The following is a 19,894-nucleotide window of genomic DNA, read 5'->3' on the forward strand; positions in this document are numbered from 1 at the left end:
ACATGTCTGATGTTTAAGCCATGTGTTTCTAAAAAATATGTGTTATGTTATGACAATATACTTCAAAAAATACAGAGTAAGCCGAAGCCGTTCATACATAAAAAAACATGAAAGATTTAATGCACTTGTGATTTGCCATCTTAAATAACAAAACTCTGACAGCATACATTGCTTTAGCTACTGTTTACTTTTAAAGTGACTGTGCTTAAAAGCTGAACTACATTAATCACAACACTTAACAAAACTTTGTTTATTAGAAGTAACCAATAAATATTTTATTGAAAGAAAAAGATATGTGATGTGTATGTACAGAACTGAAAAATGTTCTTGTGTGTCACAAAACAATAACACAAATTGTTTTCTTTATGTTTTAGGTAATTGTATTTTTTATTGATTTCTGTGGCATGAATTGATGCAGTAACTTGGTACAAACTAAATGACAAAATACTTTTGAATATTTTTTTGGAAATGTTATGAATTATTATGAATGTAATCACTTTTTATGCATTTACAGAGAATTGTTTTAGTTTATGGTGGCGTAAAACTTGATAAAAAAAACACATACTGTTACAGTGGACAGTGTAAGGGCAGGAAAATCATTCTAGGCAGCGGGTTCAATGCCACCATCTTACTTGTAAGTGCAGAAAACATCCAATACTGTTTAATGCTTACATTGGAGGAGGTGGTGGCGGTGGTGGAACAGTGCTTTGCGCAGGTGGGGAAGTGGTGTGCAAAAATGATGCTTGCCTTGATTTGTCTTCATTATCTGCTACCACAGCTCCTGTGATATCTCTGTTTACCTTTGGACTATCACTTGGAGGGGGTGGCGGCGGGGGCGGTAGAGGGGCATTTCCTATATCGCTAGGTGGCGCTGGAGGGCTGTTAGCAGTGTTGCGTTGTTGGTGAATGGGGCTAGTGGTGGGAGATGTAGTCGAGGATGGTGCTTTGAAGGAGTCAAAAGAGTGTTCGATAGTGCCTGGTGCGATGTCGGTTTTGTTACTTAACACTGAATCCGCGTCGCCATCGGACACTGCTTTAGTGACGTCAATTTTTTCGGCAACGGACGGTGCTCCGCCAATGACTGGTACGCTCACCTACATGACAAAATTACGTACTGCCAGTTGTTAGTCTTAATAGAACGCAACAGACGGTTTTACGAACCCAGCCCTTTGTGGCACATTTTTCAAACATATGTCTACAATAGCAAGTAATGTACGTACAAAATTTTACAACAGCCTGTTATGCACGTACAAAATTCCGCAATAGTTTGTCACGCAGGTTCATTGCAGGTACAAAATTCGTGACCTTTTGTCTTAAATAACCTCTTGTTTACCTTGGTAAGGGTCCTAGTCGGCTTTGGTGAAGCCTTGCTGCTCAGTTCTGTGCTTGCTTGGCTGCTTGCGTCATCACGGTCTGATCCGACAGCCTCCCTTTGTTTTTGAGTCAGCCTTGCAATCGTGGGACTTCCGCTGTAAGCTTGGTTGTCCGCATCGAACACGTTAATCTGTAGTGGAGGTGTGCGTTATATACTATGCGTTATATTGGTGTGTTGTACCTCCTTCAGTAAAACCTCTTTAACTTTACACAACCGTTAGCCGCATGTTGTTTTGGCTTTAGTTGTTAACTTTGGCAAAAAATGCTGATATTTAAATGTTAAATTGACGTTACCATTAAAATCACATGTATATATGTTAAACATCGATTCCAAAACCCAATAAGGACCTTCACATGGTATTTGTATAGAATCTAGGCATCGTTTTAACACAGACGTGGCATAAAGTTTGACCATGTGTTGCTTTGTCACAGATCAAGGTATAGTTATACCGTGGTAGCTCCAACATCATACGCAGTGGTCTTGTCTTCAATTGATTCCGATGCCTCTTCCTTAGCTATAATGTTTAACTGCACACCGCCGTCTGATATCCAGTGCGGATTTCGCGAGCTATTAAGTTGTAGGGTCTGCAAATGCACAAGGCCACGGATTTCATAATGTCACAAATCAGCTATACGTATATACTAATTTAGAGGTCATGCCCTTTTGTCGTTTACTCTTGGGTAGGTTTCGAAGAAAAAACGCGAATCCCGTAAGGTTAATAACGTCATGTCACCTTTAAATACCCCCAAAGAGTGTCAAATCTGACCCCCGGGAAAAACCGCTGATATAGATTTATAGATAATGCATCACTTTGTTGCTACATTACACAGGTTGACAACAATGGGTCTTACTACACGCACGATTTTTCTGCTTAAAGCGCATCTCCTATCTGTGTATTTGCGTCCCTGTGAAATTCAACTGTATAGAATAAAGAAAGACTAATTTCAACTCCAAAAACTATTTTTGAAACTGGTTTTATCTGCGTGACTTGATAAAATGGCAAACACCCAGGGAAGTTATTGTTGGTGAATGACGCTTGCAACGCATACATGCACTTGTTTACCCTTGGCTTAAGTATAAAAATGTCACTTACCCTTCGCCTCCGTTTCATCATACAAATCATAAACACTATCAAAATGATCAGCAGTAGAATAACAGCCCCGACTATGACCCCGAAGAGCCACGGTTGCAAGCCAAGTATAGTAAGAGGTGTGACAGGGGGTGGTATGCCGGTAGCGTTTGTTGTGGTATTGGGTAAAGATTTTCCTGTCGTTGCTGTAGTAACCAAAGTCGACGTTGTATCGCCTGTAATTGGTTGAGTCGCTGTTACTGGCGATGTCGTTTTTGTAGCTGGTGTGGTCGTAGCCGCCGAAGTTTGTGTGCTAGGGGGCGATGTTGTCGGTATGCTGGCCGTTGTAGAGGGTGCAGGAGTCGCTGGGACTTGTGTGGTAGTTTCAGCTACTGTGGCCTGAGAAGTCGTATCTGTCACAGTAGAGGGCTGGGTAACAGTCACTGGAGGTGCAGTGGATTGGGTAGTGGTGTCTGCCGGTGTAGTTGTTGCAGTTGAAGTCGCTGTTGTGTCAGTAACAGGAACAGTTGTATCTACAGGCGTGGTGGTCTCCGTGGCGCCTGTAGTGGCGGAACTTGCCGTTGTTGGTTGCATTGTGGGGTCGGTCATCATCGCAGAAGTTTGGTCTTGTGGTGTGACTGTCGCATTAGTAGCCATGGCTTCTACTGTAAAACAATGCATGCAAATTTAGAACAGTCCGCTATTTCCTTATAACTATAGTCCTAGTGACCCGCGCACACCCGGAAGTTAAACCGCCTGTGCCCAGCTAAACTTGCGTGCCAATTGTAAAGGCTTCGCATTAATAATTAGAAATTTAGGCAACTTGATTTACGATGTTACTGTTAAATTTTTTGGGTTGTAATATTTCGTATTTAATCTCCGATTAGCGCTGAACCAATCACTGCAACTAATTGCAAGTTTGTTGGTGAATATTTTGACCAACCAAACATAATTATTAACATTAATTAATACACTTAGCCAACAACCTAAACTTTTTTCTTATCGCATAACCTTACTGTGTTAAAAACAAGCATTTTACATCTGTTTCTGTATCTCACGATTTGTCTTAGACTAGAAATTTGCACTGAAAACTATTACTAAACGCAGTGTAACTTTTATTTCTACCTTTCTTAATACTTTGCTGTGACATAAAGTCCCCTAAAGTCAGCAAACAGAGTTTTGAAAGCCGTACCTGTAGTGCCCTCAGTGGTAGCGCCTTCAGTAGGGTCTCTTGCAGCAAGTGTGGCAACTTCATCAGTGCTTGTGTCGTTAAGTGAAAACGCGGATGTAGTAGCGTCATACGAAGACGTCATCTTGGCTTTCTTGGGTCGCAAGACTTGTATTTTAAATAGCAGCGTTCCAGTAGTAGATAGAGGTAGGGCGTGACGCACTATTAGTCACTTTCACTAGGTGCGTATGCCAAATTGTTCTAATTCGTTCAGATTGGAAATAGAACGCGCGTACATTACCTACTTATGTGTATTCATTCTACAACGTGATAGCAATTTTACCCCGTTTTAATGCTGAAGTTAACAAACTGCCCTTCTTTGCAAAATGGGTGTAATAGTTTCTGGACAAAAATAAACGTCTACATTTAAATGCAAACACTTTGACTGTCCTCCATACAGACGTTCGGTTTAGCATTACAGTTTTGGTTATCTTAGTTTTTCCCAAATAAACACAACAATGCAAATAGCGTTGTAATAAGCAAAGCATCATGACAGAGTTGGTATAGGTAGTACCATACCTTTGGGACATGTGCTGTAAGGTGTCTGGCCAAAATCAGCTAAACGTCGTTTAATAAGAAGCACACACTTAAAACGCAGTAGGCTATAAGTTACGACGGGAAAATCGACAAACGCCTTTCCACCTATCTGGCGAGTTATACCATACAGACGTATGTTTCATGTTTCAGGACGAATACCGAAACATTTTTAGCTTTAAGAATAAATAGACCCTACTGTTACCTCAGAATAGCAACATCGGCCAACAAAACGATCGGTATTGTTGCCAGTAGTTTGGCTTCTTATTTACAGAATACATAACAACAGGCTAAGCGTACTACTTTCCAGAAACATATTTTTTCAAAAACATACGATTCTCTAGCGTAAAACACTCCAGCTTTTTATCTATAATTGACAATACAGAACCCTTAAGCTAGAGAACCCTCCTGAAAATGTTTGTGTAATTTGCAAAACCATACTCTTGTGACTGACGTAGTTTGTTGTGTGTGTAGAGGAAAGCGGTTTCCGTGTGGAGTTTGATTTTTTTAGGTGATTCAGAATTAATCTTTGGTTAATAAACAAGTTACGTTGCGGCGCCACAGGATAGTGGGATACGACGTAACACGAGTTTATATGACTTACAACGGATGAATCATGCTTTCAATGAATGGCGTGAAGGGCCAATCTATTGTTCTGACCGTTGAGATCGAAACTGTTGGTTCTTTTTGCTTAACGTGTTTTTGAAACCATCTGCAAAGAAAATACTCTTTTTTTAATTGAACTTTCGTGGTAACAATGTTTTCCCAGTATGATGAAACTAGTTTTTGCCACAATAAAACAAACTTGCTTTAAACCGGAACAGGTTGTCAAGCTTCAGTAGTATTAGACACCACTTGTTGCCATGGTAAGCAGGTTCATTAAACACAAATATACTCCTTGCAAAAATTATATTTTTGCGCACGGATTGGGTTGAGGGTATGTAATTTACTCTTAAAAATCCTATTTTAAACAATATTCCCGAATGTAGGATATATAATTTATTATGCGGTGTCTAGTACCACCTGTTGAGCCACACTGTTTTGTTTTGTTTTATCTTAAATGGTGCTATACCTAGTTTTGTATTAGCATGAAAATGCAAAAATCACTTAGCACGTAAGTTTGCAGTTTAAATGAATTTAGCATCATGTCATCATAGGAAATGTGCGTGTGTGGGATTGCATTTGTCATAACGCCTGGAAAGCGGCTATGGAACGCTCTGTTGTACTTTGATGTAACAAAATTACTTCTGTTTTAAGCCTGGATATTGTTCTTTGAAACCCAGCCATTTTTCGAAACTAATCCCCATCACAATCTCTCAGGCAATATAAAAGTCTAAATACAAACCTTTTTTAGACGCAAGTAAGGCTATTTAATATTGACAATGTATACATAAATTATTTCTGTGACAGTATATAGTATGTTGAATTGAACATTTGTTGCTCTACCATTCAATTTTGTTTTGTGTCAGCTTTGCAAGGGTGTTGCAACAAAGGCTATAGTATTGAGTTGTGTTCTTGTTTATTCCTTTGCGATGATTTGTACATACGTCTTTAGATTTATAATGTAATGAGTCACTTAAACGCGTGACTAAACCAGCGCATACCCCTTTAACGCTCTAGTTCGGCTGTTTTGCTGACGCACAACCCTGAGGTAATCTGAGTGTCTGTTTGCAGATGTTGCAAAATGCCAACCATTATATTAGCGAAGTTAAATAATTCGTTAATTTACATTCCTTGCCTTTGCGTGAAATAACTTTTCCAAACACATTGAGGTTTCGTTTATTAAGGTCGTGTTTGATAACAAGGCAAACGAAAGTGATTTATTACATTAGAAATTTGGTGCTTGCGAAATTATCTTGGTTGAACTTCTTTTCTTGTCGCAAGGTATCGAGGAAGCGCTGCCAAATTGTTTGCAAGTTGATCGCCCTGTGACATTCTGGCTGCATCCATTTTTGATGCACACAGCAGCCGCCCCCATTCTTCACTGGACGGCATACAGTGAACTCTAGTGACATTAGTGGCCGGTGTGAACGATGAACTACTTGCGGGTGGTGGCAGTGTTGGCCACGTCGGTGCACAAAATGGTAGAGGGTAACTATTGTGAGGCAGCATGGGAAGAAGCTGAGTAATGTGGCGCCATTGCGCAGAACCAACAAGTGATGCCAAATGCCATTGGTTAAGAAGCAGGTTTTCAACATTGGAGCTTTGTGTATATTGCCCTAAAGCGCTGTGATAAGCTGATGGAGGTAGCTCCGCCCTGGTAGCTGGAATAGGAATGTGTTTTCCAAAGAAGGTTGAAGCCATGATACTTGGTTTAACTGTTGTGTGTTGCTGTTTATTGAATTGTCCGGCTATGGAGCCAATGTTTATGTAAGGTGCCACTCGACATCCAGGAATTTCCATTCCGCCACCAGAGAGTAAAATTCCTGTTAAAAACTTGGTTAATATATAAGTTCTGTTTTGGGGCACTGGTTACTTTTCGCAAATTGACTTTACCTTTCTGAAGTTGACTTTCTTGTTTTCTACATTTTGCTCGTCGATTTTGAAACCAGACCTGTTTGAAAAGCTTTGGTTACTTTAAACTCGATTTTGGCCGATTACGTAATAACAGGTAAAATGCAAAAATATTAACTTTTGTTTCGCATTTGCCGTGTTGGTTTATGGAACTCACAAAACACATCTGATCTAGGTCTGTTGAACCGGTGTAAAACACGACGTTCAAAAGTCATAGAGTTTCGAAAAACTATCTACAACTTGCCCAAACGAGACGGTCAAAAACCATTAGTTCAATATTACCAAAATACATTTTGACTTTACCTAGTTCCCACGCAAAGTTTTGCTTCTAGAGAGCAGTGAGACTATTACTGCGGTAAGCGCTATAAAGGACGTCAGTTTTAGCGTTCCTATACTCTTAAGCGCACTGGGAAGACGTGCGGTCTCCCAATCGGCCAACGCACAAGTGTGGAGACTCTTATAACATTTTCATTACTATCAATTCGACATGGGTTTTGTGTACGGTCAAGTGGTTATTGATTATGACATTAACACTCATGTCCGCATTATTTGCATGTCGATTTCTGACGTGCACAGCAAACCCTTTTTGTACTCACCCCTTTGACTGTCACGTTCTGGTTTGGATAAGATCTTATGCTTGATATTCATACGACGCCTTTGGGCCCCAATTACACACCATGGACCCTGACAATTGGCCTTAAGACTTTTAGCGGTCTTGATGGTGACATTTTGTTCCCGGTGCGGAGCGCCACTGTCCTTTGCCCAACTAACCGATTTCAACGCGCAAGCTGCTACAAGCGCCAACCCCCGCATAAAGACAGGTTGATATGACAACCGTGGTCACGTGGTTAAAGCGTGGTCAATTTTTGCTATGTCCCAGCGATTCAAGCCTAAAATATCATTTTTAACATTTTTTTAGTTTTTTGTAAAAAAGTAACGCGAAAGGGATGACAGAACATAAAATTTGTTTAAAATAACAACGAGTCAAGTTATAACCTATTGTGTTCAACATTATTTGACCTAGGTACTATTGCGGCTTGCGAAAAAAACGCGACAGTTTGTATAGTGTGGAGTTTACGCTAAATGTCATCAGTGGTTATCAGACCGTGCGCCTAAAGAAGGACAGGCGCATCCAAAAATAACGCAAAAGTTAAATTATATGATATGATCCTTTCAATTTGAGTTCATGTTAGTGGTGCGCTCTGAAGGTTTGGTCGGTTTAAACGTGTACTCTCGTGAAAAAAAAGTTTGAGAAACACCTATGTTTTTTTTTACCTGTACACGCCCCTCGGAAAGACAAAGACGTTTACTAAGCTCTTCTCGCATAAACGCATCAGGGTAGTGAGTTTCCTCAAATAGTTGTTCCAGTTCGTTCAGTTGCTCCATGGTAAAGTTGGTACGACTTCTACGCTGTTTGTTTCCCATCTGCACAAGTATGTTGTTTTGTGTATGAATCAGCTTTTTAACCGCGTATTAATTATAGGTTTGGTTGAACAATTTGCAGTGGTAAAGTAAGATTTGCAGTTCAAGCATCGTTTTGACATCTGACATAATTAACAGATAATTGTGTTTGCGGCATTGCCAATTGAAATAAGGGTTTTCGTTCTGTCGATTTACCAATGAAATGGCCCCTTTTCGGTTTTTCGGTACAATAAATTTAATCAAACGAACCTTTCCATCGTCCGAAGAGCCAAAGGGGTCCATAGGATCCAACAAATTGTCGCTGTGTTGTTCTTTGTTGGAGACATCATTTGCTATCAAAATAACCTAGGTTTAATTTACCACGCTTCATAATCAATATAGGACTGCGTCGCTTCGGTTAGTTAAAAACTCCCAACAAATCAAAATTTGGTTCGAATTTGATTTGTACACATACACCTTATTTGTTGTTTAAAGTTTAGATTTTGTCTTACCAAAAGTTTCAGTACTCGATCCACTTTCTATGGAACAATTCCTTGTAGTCGAGATGTCCAGAATGTCCTCAGCATTGCTTTGCCTATCAGAGTTATTCAAATTAGTAGAAACCTCATCGCCTGAAGACTCAACGCTTTTGGTGCGTTGTTTTTCGTCAAGAGTGCGGCACATTTCTTGTTCCAACAGGTTAAGAGGATGTGCAGTGTTTCGAACATCGTATTTTGCCTCATCATCATCGCTGGGAGAGTAACTTCTCTTTGTTCCGGCCGCCAATTTTCTTTTTCTCACTATTGCCTCCACTGAGAAAGGCAAAATGGTGGCTACTCGCGGCTTGATGCTGCCACCTTCAATCTCCTCTGCAACTCTGGCGTCAACTTCTACAGTTTTTTGAACCTTGTCCATTTTCTATTTAATTAAATTCCACGATGCTATGAAATGACATAAAACGCAAAAGGCATTTTTACCACTGATTTACACAGTTTTATTGAAAGGTATTTGTTTAAAGATTTGTTGCCACGCGAACAAAATTCGGCGGCTTTGAACTGATTTATCGGATATTTATTTGTGTTTTGATCAGCTTTTCCACTTGCGAGCTACCAAAAAGCCTACTGAACGATTTAAAAAAAAACCTAACTAAATAATCTTAATTTTTCGTTTTCCTCATAATTTTTTGTAGGCCTTCCACAGTCAGCTCGTTGCCAAGTAAACGCCAATTGACCTGTTATGCAGTCAGTGTCTGCTTATTAGACCTTTACGGTATCGATGTACATTTTTTTCCCTGTTGAAATTCCTGGGCATATTCGGCGGTCTATTACCAAACGAAAACATACGAAGTCGCGTCTGCCAAGATGATTCTTTGATTCATGCGCCGCGCATTTGCCGATCTGCCATCGATTTGCCCAAGTCAGTGTTATCTGATTGAACGCAAGTTTTAGCGCGTGTCGAGCATAATAGATTACGCTGCTTTCCCTATTCGTTAGTAATTAAATATCCCCGATGGACCAGCAAAGCTCCTCGGGTATAGACACACAGCCTCCCATCCGTAGACACATTTTGTCACCTTCAATCTCCGTTTTTGCTGCGCGGCGTTTCCCGAGGGATCCCTGTCCGGATTTTTGCGCTGCGCTCATGTGACGTCTCATTGGGCAGATCATTGCCATTTCTGCGATGACAAACGTAATGGGAACATCATAACTCATAATGCATCGACGGCTGCAATCCATATATTTGCACATTCTGGTGATGAATTGTTCCTTACGGGACCCGTAATAACTCCTCATAATGTGACTGCAATTGGGCAAATGATCGACACTCTTTTGTCGCCCTGCTGTATATTAAAAGTGGACAAACTAATTTGTCATTTTGTAACGCCACATTTCTCATAACACTTTGATTGTGAAAGAGCCATACAAGAATCAAAAACTTCTTTTTTCAGAATCTGTGAAATTTCTGTTGGTAGTTTACAGGTTTTCAAATGTTTTCCTGACCATATGATTTGGTTTAGTGTAGTTCGACCTTTTTACGGTCAGTAATGCATAATTTCGTAACTCCAAATTTGTTGAAACGACTAAAACACAATAAAAATATGCCATGCACTCGTATTCGTAGCTGGACATCGTCTTTGCTTTTAACCAAATTTTCGGTATTGTTTCACACCATTTTTTCACGAAAATGTGGATTTACTGGTTAATGATACCACACGTGCTATTCGTTAGCATCAACATGTTTCTGAGTTCTAGAAATTTCCACCACATGCACATATTCCGTATTTTTCGCTATACATCAGAAATAACAGTTTGACTCTAGTTATTAAACTGTCTGCACTTAGCAGTGTAATGACAAATTGGGGTTGTCATTTTTTACGATGCTTTCAAATGGATGATCACGGCATTGTAATTTGTTGGGTCAGGTCACTTCTCGCAAACTCGCGTCGCATTTAGATCTGGAACGCAGAGTAAGACGACGCACGTTATCGAATCGGTCACCTCTCGCACGACTTGTCAGGCTGAATTATAGCTGAATTTATTACAGTCATCGGCTATGCATTGACCAGAATTGCAATGGCATCATTTGCACAATCAAACTTTGCAATCTTTTTTTTTAAACTCGACTAAGCGTTTTTTGGGGGTGCGAATAGTTCTAATGCGTTGCTTCCTTGGGTATAACTTAAAAGGTATTTGTGCAGTCAAATGTTTTAAACATTGCAACTTTATTGATGAGATAGACAAAACATTTAGTAATGTAAAAATTTGTATTTTTTGTCGTTTTTTTTATGAAAGAAAATGCGACGTCTTTCTTTCCATTCATATTCACGTCATATTTTTTCCTTTTATCTACCTTTCTAGGCATTTCCGATCTCGCTGTACAAGAGAATGACTTGCAAGATTATGTGGACGGTGATTGAGTGTAGGACACATCCCTATCGAAGTGTGATTGCCTAAATTGTGTAATGCGTTGCTTCGAAGGTGTACAAACACCGGAGATCGAATTAGAATTGACCACGGCACAATTTGCATCACTTGAACCTGCGCAAATGCAAAATGAGTCGAAGCCAATAAAAACTGACGACCGCACCGCACGCAACCCAACCACAAGTCGCAATCTGTTTCCAGATTCTTGGCGAAAACCTGGTTTTCTCAGAGTCGGATTACCTGAGTCGTTTAAGTGGATTAGCGTGACAGCCTCGGCTAAGTGTCTCTATTAATTTGGTTTGGAAGCGAACGCAATGGGGGTCGATTAATTAAATGACAGCGTAAAGGTATCTGAGGAATTTCGTTCAAATCTGATTGAGTCTGAATGTTGATTTGGAACCACTTTGGAGGGTCGTCGATCTGATTCTATTCAAAGTATAGAGGTTACGTCACTGCCGCAACATTCGATTAAAGTTTCTTGGTTTTGCATGACGTATTCATGCGGGTTGTGCCAAATTATCCCTTGCCACTGTAGCTTATCTTCTACACGGTATATTTTTTTGGTGTTTTAAATTGACCAGTAACATTTGGAACACTTGGTTTGTTTTTGCTTTTTGAAAACGTCAAATTTCGATTCAATGAAAAGCAATTGACAAGTTTTTTTTAGCAAAACAAGACTATTTTGGCATAAATTTATTTTTTGTTTTTTACAATTGTGTGTTTTAACATTACTATCTGTTATGTTTTACAGCATATGTATTTGATTTAAAATAAATTCTGTTTAAGATGGGTCGACATTCCAGTTCAGATTCGGAGCGCAGGTCAGTCTTATATTTAATCATTTCCGAGTATATCAATAACACCAACAAAATTTACCGTTACAAACAATTCAAGTTTTCTACAGTTCCTTTAAAAATGACCACATACCCAATGTTTATAATCACCATCTTGTTGTTTATTGTACCTTAGTTTAAAATCAGCATTTTGGTGTAGGGAATCAAAAAAGAAAAAGAAGAAAAGAAGCAGAAAGCGCTCGCGGAGCAGAAGTCCAAGTTACTCGCATCGATCCAGTAAATCATCGTCATCAAGAAGGTGGGCGAACAAAGCTTGACATTTATCGATTTCTAATATTGTTACCAAATGTAGCTGACTCGAGCTGAGATACAAATGTATCTATCATGGCCATCTCTCACATTGCGTGACAACGATGTTACTGAATTATGATGGTTAACAACATAGTTTTAATATGTGCTATAACCGCTAATAGGTGAAATTTAGAATATTTACCCAAACAGTCGGAAAACGCACATGCTTTATTAGTGTTTTGGAAAGTGTTTGGTGATTTTTGATGAAATCACAGTACACCACAGAGCTGGTTACACAAGCTTTTTTAAGCAACGGTTTTTGCAATGATTGAGTACAGTTGTCCCTCTGAACTCGCTGTTTCCAAATTTGTTTTTGCTTTTAAAATCACAACTTCATGTTTCTCATGCATCAAATGACGTTTAACAAATATACACGCGATGTTAGTCAACTCTGTGATATTTTATTGGATTTTTTTCGAATGTAGCCAATTGTTTATTTTATTACTTGGGAAACTTTATTGCCAGTTATTGTGTGGTCGCCATATTTCAGGTGATGAAACTAGATGTAAAACAACACCTTCGTTTTTAAAATAGGTTTCTTTAGTTTAGATGTACCAAAAAAATTACTCAGTAACCGTGCCAAGACATGGATTATTTCCCCTTTAAAAACTAAAATAAGTTGCAATAGATTCAAAGCAAATTTTGCGACACGTTCCAGTTTTCAGATGACTAACCATCAGCAAGCGTCCATCGTTATTGGCAGTTTCCTTGACGTTCGAGACCAAAAATATATTCCCAATGTGTCCTTGTTCGTTGAAAGTCTTATCAACTGATTGGGCATTGGAGCACACTACATCAATGCCTTGAATATGAATGCTCCACTCGGCGGGTAACTTTATCAAATGTCGCCAGTCAGGGGATCATCAAGATGCCAAACCCCGCTGTCACAACGCAATGTCAGCTAGACCACTGATTAATCTGTGTCCAGCCCTGGGCGTTGTGACAAGAGTAGATGTAAAAACTTTGGGGCTGAACAAAACACCAGTTATGTCAACCTGGATTAAGCAGCTTCAACACATGCAAAATTCTAATTGTTCACAAAATTTCACAAAACTTCGTGAAATCAACTTAAATCAAATTGGGCGGAGAATGTAGCATTTGAACGTAAACAGACTGGAATAACCTATTCTGTAAGCACCAGTACCAGTCCAATCTCATTATTTGCACTTTTGTTTGTGCAATAGAAAAAAGCGCCTTTGTGCTTTACAGAGTCCATTTTGAAACCATGCAAAACGCCGTTTTATATTTTATTAAACCTTTGCAGCAAGGAACACTACATTTTTCATGGCTTGTCCATAGTACTCATATTTTCTTCAGATTTACGAAACAGATTTTACATCTCGGGTTTGTTTTCAGCCTCACATAAACAACTATGGTGGCCAAGTGGCACCGGTGTTTAATAGTTTTCTTTACCAGACGCAATTCGCGAAGCAGAAGCAGAAGTTCGGACAGAAGCAGGGGTGAGAGTCCGTCAAGAAAGAAGAGATCAAGGTCAAGTGACAAATATCGTCGCTCGGACCGATCCTCCAGACGTTCAAGGTCGCGCTCAAGTTCAAGAGACAGGTAAAGTTTGCTGTCGGTTTTGTATTTCAATTTGTGGTCGCCACGTTTTGCCATAGTTTTGTGCAACTGTAGGTATGTGTGCAAGGATTCTTAAGCTTAAGTTTTTACCAAAAATAAGTTGAGTTCATTCCGTAAAACAAATTGTAGCGGCACAGTTGCGCTACAGCATTCACCTTGCCGGAGAACCTGCACAACACCAAGACGTTACAAATCGCGACAAAGTAAAGGCACAATTAAGGAAGAGGGTAAAAAATGATCATACTTTATACCCGGGCTAATATTTCATGCAGAAATCAAAATAAAATTGAATGTGCTGGAATTAATCTATTTATCCCCAAGCCAAGATTTGGCTTTTCGGAACCTCAACTGTTATAATTCCTGCACTGGAAGCACGAAAATAGTTGATCCGTTTCGTGACAGGCATAGTACTCGCAAACGTTCCCGTTCTCGGAGCAAAGACCGCTCAAGCAGAACAAAGAAACGGGCCTCACGTGACCGCTCACGAAGTCCAGTTGTTCGAAGAAAGAAACATGTTGATGCAGTTCTTGGCGTCAGAACTGGAACACTAAAGTAAGTTTGTAAAATTTTTCCTTTACACTTTTTTTAGTTCAGAACTAGACCTATTTACATGCTTAACTTGGTACGTTTGAAACTTACAATAATACAGTTAAAGAAATATGTAGGCGCTGCTCTGTTTTCAAGGCTGAATGAACACCAAATGTTTTACAAAAATCCAATTTATATGAAAAAAAGCTAATGCCAATTATTCGGCAACAAGGCAAGTTCAAAACATTTTACAATTTTGTTTCGTTTTTGTGTTTTAGGGATGTGATGGACATTGTCCCAGGGTTTTCTAAAATGGTAAGAAAAAAAATCCATTGTACACTTGTTATTTGCTACCACTTACAGCCATTTTGTTTTTGTCAACCAACAGACTCCGGCTGAACAGAGCAAGATTCGAATTCAGAAAGCACTTAACGCTGCCGGTAAGCTCCAACTGTGCACACCTTGTGATCTTTTATATATTTTAAACAAAAAATCAACTTTGGATGCTTAGGACACCTGTGGTCTAAAAACAACTTTTTTGTGTGTGTAATGACGAATATAACGGCCTACATAGAAAAAGCGACATGCTATATTATTCAAGCAAATGCTCAGGCCATCATCAGTTAGATTAGGGGCCTATTTGTAAACAAAAATAGTTTCCCAACGTTCATGTTTGTCACCTTTCTTTCCAGTTGAGTCCTCTGCCAAAGATGAGGAAGCAATTGAAGAAGAGCAAAGACTGAAGAAAGAAGGTTAGTAACTGTTGACTCACTGCTTATGGCTGTCCATAGTACATAGTGGGGAAAACAGAATATAATGCTGGACATAACATGATTTCAAGACTGCATGTTCTTTTAGTCAGATTTTCTTTTTGCTTTTAGATGCTATAACACTGTTTTTGATTGTTATTGTTAAGCACAAAATTTAAGGTAGAAAAGACATGGACTTTAAGAGTAGTTCAGGAATAGCAAATATACTATTAAAATAGTATGACAAGTTTTAGTTATATGCCATCTGAATGGATTTGATCTCAAGGCAAAAAAATTTACGCAAAAACTGAATCCAAAGCACAAGATAGTTTCGCCGTCTAGAACACAGCTAGGGATCGAGCAAACCTCTGTTTCAATAGTTTGCCATGGTTATATTATTTGCATTATTTAAATTTATAAATAAGACACTTTTTGTTGTGTTATTTAACAGCATATTCCTACTAAAATGTATGATGGAGTAAATCTCTATGAAAACAGTGTCAAGTCACGAGTCACGCCAAACTTAAATCAAAGAAACCTTGCCACGCTAATGTAAAATAGTGGGCCATAAGAATTTTACAAAACGTTTTTGGGCCACGTAGGAAAAATATGTTGACAAGAAGTTGAATAAAGGAAGAAATCGAAATTCAAAACGTCCGTCGTTTATAATAAAACTGCTGGAAGATAATACTCGTTTTTATATTATATCTGGCAGCAACTGCTTATGTAAGGGGATTATGTTCGATACTCTTTGTTTTAATAAATTTCTTCGCATTAGATGTAGTGGACACAAGGGAGCAGATCGACCGGCTGAAAGCGATAGAAGCGATCGCCGATTCGGATGACGAGGCTGATGAAAGCGGTTTCATGCCAACGCATTTTAAATCATCGGTCAAACTGAAGAAAAAATTGGCACTAGCAGAAAGCAATAGAAAAGCGGACGCGACTAAAACGGTAGGGTTTCTAAAAGTGCCTTGTGTGTTCAGTCTTGTAGTTGGGGCCGGGCTTATCATTTTGGGTTTAGGCATCAATTTCAGGCGTGTTTGTGTTTTTTAATCACTTTGTCATAATATATTGTGCCGCGAAATATTTTGTTTTGAGAATGCAACTGTGATAAATTGTTTTTTGTCTTTATGGCATAATGCGGATGTGCTATGACAAAGCTAGAAGTCAACTTTTATTTCATTTGTTACCAAACATAATCTAACCAGGACAACTTGTTACCAAACACAAATCTAACCAGTAAAGTTACAAATATTTCCTTTTAGAGTCACGTAACTTAAATAAATTGTAAAATGTTGTGCCTTTGCTTGAAGCAGTTTGCAGTTTTGTTTTGTAAGTTATGTTATAAAGTAATGTCTTTCTCAAAGGTGATACTTTTACTCATGTATGCCAAAATTCACTTCAATTTTTTTTTTTGAAAAGATATATTTTGCTTTGTCAAATTCTCTGTTCGTTGAGCTCTGGTGGGGCTTAAGTATTAAACAGTTTCTTTGGTGGAAAAACATCAGCGTGGCAATTTATTGATGTCGCTCTATCATGGCAGAATAGAGAAATGGTCTTTTGGCTCCAACTATGACACGAAGAAAACGTCAATTTCTGGCATAGCGAGCCGTGGCTTGTTTTTCATCGGGACTAACCAATATTTGGCCGTGATTTTCCTTTCCATATAATACGCTATATGGATCCGCACTAAATGGAAAACCCTGTACTGCCACCTAAAGTTTGCCTCGATTGATTTCTTGGCACGTTAAATGTCTACGTTTACCTTGAAAACAAAACGCCACGCAACTAATATACCGAAAACCGTCGTAGCCGACCAATTCAGCATGATGGCTTTTGCTTGTTCGCTTTATACATCGAGCTAGCATTTTCTGGAAACTTTTCAATTAAACTTTGACTGCGCAAGCTTGCAAATCCCATTCCTCCATAACTGCACATAGGACTTGTCAACTTTTTCGTTCCAAAATTGAGATGCGGTTGGCTTGGTGATGTAGACTTGGCTGTCACCTGCCCCACCGGGCCAAAATGGCTTTGAAATTGGATCAAGGACGCCTATCGCTTGATCAAAAACAGCGACAGTTTTTACAGTTCCCTTCTGGCAAGACCATTGTGAAAAAATTTTCCTAGCGCGTGTCAATCCCTCAGTACTTTCATTGCAATTGACATAAAAAGTACCTAATAATATCAACGCACACTATTTTTTTTGAATGTATAAGGATTTTTAAATCTGTACACACCCAGCACAATGGATTACAAAGGTTGCGACCTATTCGTTCTATTTGATGTTTTTTTAGCTGCTGGTAATAGTTTACATAGGTGGGCGGACTTCTTAGTTATACCTACACGCCACGTTTAAAAGTTTGCCCCCATACACAAAATGTTTACAGAACATGAACATTGTTTCATTTGGAGTTATACCTCGCTTTTGGGGGTCTGGTTCTGACTTCAGTTTAAATAAGGTTAGTTATTCGGGACTGACTTTAAACCTATTTGTGTTGTTATTTTACCTAGGTAAATGTAACTTTCAGATCTATTTCCTGTTCTTCATAAAAGGGCCACGTTGTGGGCTTGTACTTCTAGGTTTGGGACCCAATTTTGGGCCCGCTTAAAAATCAGTAAGACATTGGACAACACAGGCTTAGTTGAAATATGTAGATAAAACGTTAGTGTTGTATGTTTTGGAATCTGATTTGGCTGTAATACATATTTTTCACGATAGATATATTTTTACCACTGCGTCGGGTACATTACTAATGTCATGCCAATTTACAGAGCTTTATGGAGCGTGAAAGCACCCATGAGCTTGCCATATTTGGTCACAGCAGTATGATATCTATGGACGAAGCGGTTCAGCGCAAGAAAAAAGCAGACGATGAAGCTTTATTAAAAGCGAAACGACGAATCGAATTCAGTCGCAGAGATCCCGAAACTCTAGTTGGAGACGCGGTACATTGTTTTGTTGTTTATTTTATCTGTCAATTTTTGACATTGAACACAATTGCATACATGTGTCCATGGACATTTTTTTCTGCTAGCGCTGCGAACGCAACGTCATGTTAGCAGTGACGCCATTCAAGTTGTATATCGTAAAAAGGATAACGAAAATAGCACACTGCTGTGCTATGTATTACACCAGCGGTTCCCAAACTGGGGTCCGCGGTCCTTTAGGGGTCCGTGAGGCAATTTTGGGGGGACCGCGAAGCGGTTGAAGTAATTCTATAATCTTATTTGGCGTCAATTTATGCCACTAAATCAGTTTAAATCAAAGTAGAACTGAGAATCGACTGTCTCCATTGCTAAACAATTGCCTTTATTGAATGACAACTATCAAAAAATGCAATTGTTCGCGCACAATCGTAATGTTTTTGTCCTGTTTGTGATGTCACATGCTGTCTTTGGATGATTGTTATGCGCAATTTTGCACAACTAGCTAAAATCCTGCAATTAACTTTCGTTTGTGTGAAATACACATTTAGGCTTAAGGACCGCGAGCCCTCGAAATAATGGCGAAGGGTCCCTTCGAAGGTTTTGCAAAAAATATGAAAAAGTTTGGGAACCACTGTATTACACGAACCTCTTCTTCTGTTTAAACGGGAATTTATAGGGTAGGCTTTTATCTTTCTCAAGTATTTGGTAGACAAGTGAGCATTTTGATTCAGTATTGAATTGACATCAATTTTGGTATTGCGTTTAAAACACAGATCTCTTGCTTTTGCAGCTTCTTGCATCAAGTGAGGAACTCCAACAACGGTGGCAAGATAAACTGAGACGCTTGCGTGAAAAATTCCTTGAAAATCCACGAGTTGCAGTATGACGTGGCTGAATTTCATTGGTTACTTGCTACATCACGTGATCTGCATGGGGGCGTTTTTAGGACCCACAAGTCTTACAAAACGGCCGAGAAATAAACGGCCGTAGGACGATCTTTTTTGTTTGAAAAAAGTTGTTTATGTTCAAATCGAATTGAGGTGAGTGCCGAAGCTGTATGTCTGGTCGGGCTTCGGATTTTCAAATACCGGGCAAAATCGTGTCTTAACCAGACATTCTTAAGTCATAGTTAAACCTTTTCTTGGCAAATTTTTGGATTTTGTAACAAATGTTCGGGCCTGTTTTGAGCTCTTGTACGTGTGAATATTTTTTTTTTCAATAAATCACCGCAACGCACAATGCTTTCGAGTGTTTCTTATGAGTATTGTAACCCAGGCGCCAAATCAAAGACTTAAAGTGCATTGCACAAGTTGAAAAGGCAACTGGCACATTTTGACAGACATTTTAGAGGTGTCACTCAGTAAATACAGTGGAAAGCCGCCTGAAGATATTAGTGTCTCTTCTCGTTTCGCGAGTCGACGTACAACTCATTTCATCCTTCATCCGATTGATGGTTTTCTGCATTTCCTGCGTTAGGTGATGATTTGCACCCAGTTCCATCTTATACTGCTTCAACGTGTCCTAAATCATCGAAATATAGAAACGTGCGCAAGTACCCAATAGCCTACACATAGCAATAGGGTATAGTTAGGTCATGCAAAACACTTGTCTGATTTGGGCAGTGCTAATGTTATCTATATCAATCCAAAAATGTAATTTCGGAAAAAAGTTAGAACCCATTTGTGTTTAAATATAAAATTTAGTGTATTTCTTTCAGTGTTAGCTTTACGAAATCCGTGCCCTTTTTTAAATGCTCAGGACGATTTCTGCACTAGCGCAGATTTGTACGTTTTAAAATCCCTATTTCACTTCCAGTACAAACCAAACTAAAAGCATTTACCTGCAGTATGGGATATACCTCCTCTCGTACAGTAGCTATCAAAGGGTCGGGTAAATCGATGGTCGCATGCTTTGC

The 19,894-nt window shown here is 39.1% G+C and overlaps 3 protein-coding genes across 3 annotated transcripts; 1 reads left to right on the plus strand and 2 right to left on the minus strand.

The window, feature by feature from the left end:
* Window positions 1-258: 258 nt before the first annotated feature.
* LOC145220155 (uncharacterized) lies at window positions 259-3,108 on the minus strand. The gene is made up of 4 exons (XM_080087437.1): window positions 2,469-3,108; window positions 1,825-1,959; window positions 1,334-1,504; window positions 259-1,094 (listed from the first exon to the last, which is right to left on the minus strand). The coding sequence occupies exons 1-4, from the start codon at window positions 3,099-3,101 to the stop codon at window positions 669-671; spliced, it is 1,365 nt and encodes a 454-aa protein (XP_079943563.1). The 5' UTR covers window positions 3,102-3,108; the 3' UTR covers window positions 259-668.
* A 2,880-nt stretch (window positions 3,109-5,988) lies between these two features.
* LOC145220157 (uncharacterized) lies at window positions 5,989-9,057 on the minus strand. Its single transcript, XM_080087438.1, has 5 exons — window positions 8,634-9,057; window positions 8,392-8,474; window positions 7,996-8,145; window positions 6,703-6,760; window positions 5,989-6,632 (listed from the first exon to the last, which is right to left on the minus strand). The coding sequence occupies exons 1-5, from the start codon at window positions 9,034-9,036 to the stop codon at window positions 6,058-6,060; spliced, it is 1,269 nt and encodes a 422-aa protein (XP_079943564.1). The 5' UTR covers window positions 9,037-9,057; the 3' UTR covers window positions 5,989-6,057.
* A 2,743-nt stretch (window positions 9,058-11,800) lies between these two features.
* LOC145219177 (uncharacterized) lies at window positions 11,801-19,220 on the plus strand. Its single transcript, XM_080086565.1, has 10 exons — window positions 11,801-11,866; window positions 12,039-12,137; window positions 13,607-13,753; window positions 14,174-14,323; window positions 14,578-14,614; window positions 14,688-14,739; window positions 14,992-15,051; window positions 15,827-16,002; window positions 17,824-17,997; window positions 18,770-19,220. Exons 1-10 carry the CDS (start codon window positions 11,832-11,834, stop codon window positions 18,863-18,865), a joined length of 1,026 nt encoding a protein of 341 aa, XP_079942691.1. The 5' UTR covers window positions 11,801-11,831; the 3' UTR covers window positions 18,866-19,220.
* Window positions 19,221-19,894: the final 674 nt, after the last annotated feature.

The sequence above is a fragment of the Phallusia mammillata genome, chromosome 3, assembly GCF_965637545.1.
Source record: "Phallusia mammillata chromosome 3, kaPhaMamm4.hap1.1, whole genome shotgun sequence".
Classification (NCBI taxonomy): Eukaryota; Metazoa; Chordata; class Ascidiacea; order Phlebobranchia; family Ascidiidae; genus Phallusia; species Phallusia mammillata.